The sequence below is a fragment of the Corvus moneduloides genome, chromosome 26, assembly GCF_009650955.1.
Source record: "Corvus moneduloides isolate bCorMon1 chromosome 26, bCorMon1.pri, whole genome shotgun sequence".
NCBI classification, from domain to species: Eukaryota; Metazoa; Chordata; class Aves; order Passeriformes; family Corvidae; genus Corvus; species Corvus moneduloides.
The window spans coordinates 1,080,099-1,082,985 of NC_045501.1; the positions used below are offsets into that span (position 1 = coordinate 1,080,099).

Consider the following 2,887-nt stretch of genomic DNA (forward strand, 5'->3'; position numbering starts at 1 on the left):
CTCCTTCCCCACCTCTGCTTTAATTTTTTTTCCCCGAGGTGCAGCTCAGGAGCCACCTCCGTGTCCCCTCCTGTCACCAGCGGGGGGGTCCCCTCCTCCTAATCCTCCTCCTCCTCCTCTTCCTCCTCCTCTCCCCTTGCAATAAAAGTATTTTCGCAATTTCTGCAGCGCTTTATTGGGGCTGGAAGATTTTTTTTTTTTTTTCTGGTGCGGGGTTGGGGTTGTTTTTTTTTTTTTCCCTCCTCTCCGTCCTTTCCCCCCCCCACCTCCCATGCACCAACCAATGAGAAAACCTCCACCCGTTGCGTCAGGGCAGCCCGGCGGGGGGAAAGGCAGCTCTCGGCGGCTCGCAGCCTTTTAAAAAGATCCGGGGACCCCCCTCGGGCAGTGCCCGGGCGCTGCCGAGCAGCCTCTCCCCATGCCCCGGCCCCCGCGCCGCCCCCCATGCAGCCCCCGGGCCTCGAGGGGCTCCTGGCTCCCGGCGGCTTCGCAGGCGGCCAGGGCAGGGGGCTGCTGCCTCCTCCTCCTCCTCCCCCGGCCCTCGCCGGGCCTTCGCCTCCCCCCGGGATGAACCCCGGGTACCCCCCGGAGGCGCCGCCCGAGCCCCCCAAAGCTCCGCCGCCCCCGCCGGGCCCCGCGGCCTCGGCGCCGCTGCCCTACGGATACTTCGGCAGCGGGTACTACTCGTGCCGCGTCGCCCGCAGCTCCCTGAAAGCCGGCCCGGCTCAGGGGCCTTTCCCCGCCGAGAAATACCTGGAACCCGCCGCGGGCAGCGAGGATTTCCAGAGCCGGCCCGCGGAGTTCGCTTTCTACCCCGGCTACGGCGCCCCGTACCAGCCCGTGGCCGGGTACCTGGACGTGTCGGTGGTGCCCGGGCTGGGCGCTCCCGGCGAGGCCCGGCACGAGACTCTGCTGCCCGTGGATGGCTACCACCAGCCCTGGGCGCTGGGAGGAGGCTGGAGCGGCCAGATGTGCTGCCCCAAGGAGCAGGGCCAGGCCGGCTACCTCCTGAAATCCGCCTTCGCAGGTAAATCCCGCTCCCGGCGCTGCGGGAGGACAGCAGGGGTTGGGGGTGAAATAGGCACCAGGGGTTAAAATAGTCTGGGTTGAGGTCATTTTTTGATTTATGGGGTTTGTTTCTGCCGTAGGGATCTGTTCTCGCTGTCCTGGGGCGTTTGGTTGCGAAATGGAGCAAATTAGGGTTCACTAAATAGTGGTTGGAGTTATCGGTCACCTGTAACTCCGAGCAGGGAGGCAGAGGGTGATTGATCGGGCTTCAGATGATCGCTTATCGGGGTTCAGACGATTATATTATCCGGGTTCCGGATGTTATCGGGGCGCACACGGTGACATTACCCGAATTCAGGGTGGCACCGCCCGCGTTCAGACACCGCACGGCCCAGCCCGGGACCGGCGAGCAGCGTTGGGGTTTCGGGGGGCTCTGAAGGGCACAGGGGGTGCCCGTGGCTCCCACAGGAAGATGAGGGCACTTTTCCCACCTCCCACACCACGGCTGTGGGGTTGAATTTGTCCCCGGCCCTGCTCAGCCGCGCGGAGAGAACAGGCGGGGATTAATTCAAGTGATTAAAGTGGGCTCAGCACGCCGCTGCCTTGCCAACACCCGGACCTCACCACCACAAAATAAAAATTTAGGGAAGAACACCCAAACCTTTAAATGCCAAGAGGGGGGAAATATAGAAATTAAAAATATTTTTAAATCACCGCTGCCAGCAGGCTGGAGGGGAGAAACGGGGCGGCGGGGAGGGAGGTGGGTGCAGGGTGGGCGCTGAGGGCTTTGTGGCGACCCCACCGCCGCCCCACTGAGCCCCGTGTGTCCCCAAACCCAGAGTCGGGCGGGCAGTGTCCCCCGGACGGCTGCGCCTTCCGCCGGGGCCGCAAGAAGCGGGTGCCCTACAGCAAGGGGCAGCTGAAGGAGCTGGAGAAGGAGTACGCGAGCAGCAAATTCATCACCCGCGACAAGAGGAGGAAGATCTCGGCCGCCACCAACCTGACCGAGCGCCAAATCACCATCTGGTTCCAGAACCGCCGCGTCAAGGAGAAAAAAGTCGTGGCCAAAATCAAGAGCAGCACCAGCGGCACCCCCTGAGGGCCCCGTTGGTCCCCGGGGAGGGCGGGACACCGGGACCCTCCCCCCCCCCCAAAGGAGGGGACATCGCCAGCCCTGCCCGCTGTGCCCGCACAGGACCCTGCCCAGCTCGCTCCTGCCTTCAGCAGCACCCTCAGAGCGCTCCAAAGACTTCGAAACATCAATAAAAACTGGCCCAATCGCAGTAATTAACCCCAAAACGCCACTCCCGGCTCGCGAGGGCGGTGGGGGCGGGGGGGGTCTCTGGGAGGATTCGGTTTTTAAATACGAAAAGCCGTACGGAAAGCGGTAAAAAAAAAAGAAATCTAAATTCAGGCAGAAGCATCAAAAGGCGCGTGAAGGGGGAGGAAATAAAATAAACCCGGGCGTGTTCCAGCGAAACGCACCTGAATTATTTCCGTAAAATTGAATGTACAGGATATGCTATGACACATGTAGGCACCCATTTATAAAGGCACGTACTTTTTTTTTATTTTTATTATTATTTTTTTTAATTTTTTTCCTTTTGTTTTGTTTTGTTTTGTTTTTTTCGCGCGCGGTTCTATATAAAATCTCCATATGCACATGCACATATTTCATATTTAGCGTTATTTTACCTTTTCTCCCCACCCCCCCCCCCCCCGCGATTTTTGTGTTTGCGAGTATTTCTGTATTACCCCGGTGTATAAATGCACGATTAAAGGCGATGTAGCCCTGTGTGGAGATATAAAAATATACTCGGAGAGAGGTGTAGAGGCACTTGTAACCCGCAAATACCCATTTCCACCGCTTGTATTTTGA

General features: G+C 59.3%; 1 protein-coding gene across 1 annotated transcript; it reads left to right on the forward strand.

Annotated features, from left to right (window-relative positions):
- The first annotated feature begins 444 nt into the window (after positions 1 to 444).
- Positions 445 to 2,107, forward strand: HOXB13 (homeobox B13). The gene is made up of 2 exons (XM_032134086.1): positions 445 to 1,027; positions 1,848 to 2,107. Exons 1-2 carry the CDS (start codon positions 445 to 447, stop codon positions 2,105 to 2,107), a joined length of 843 nt encoding a protein of 280 aa, XP_031989977.1.
- Positions 2,108 to 2,887: the final 780 nt, after the last annotated feature.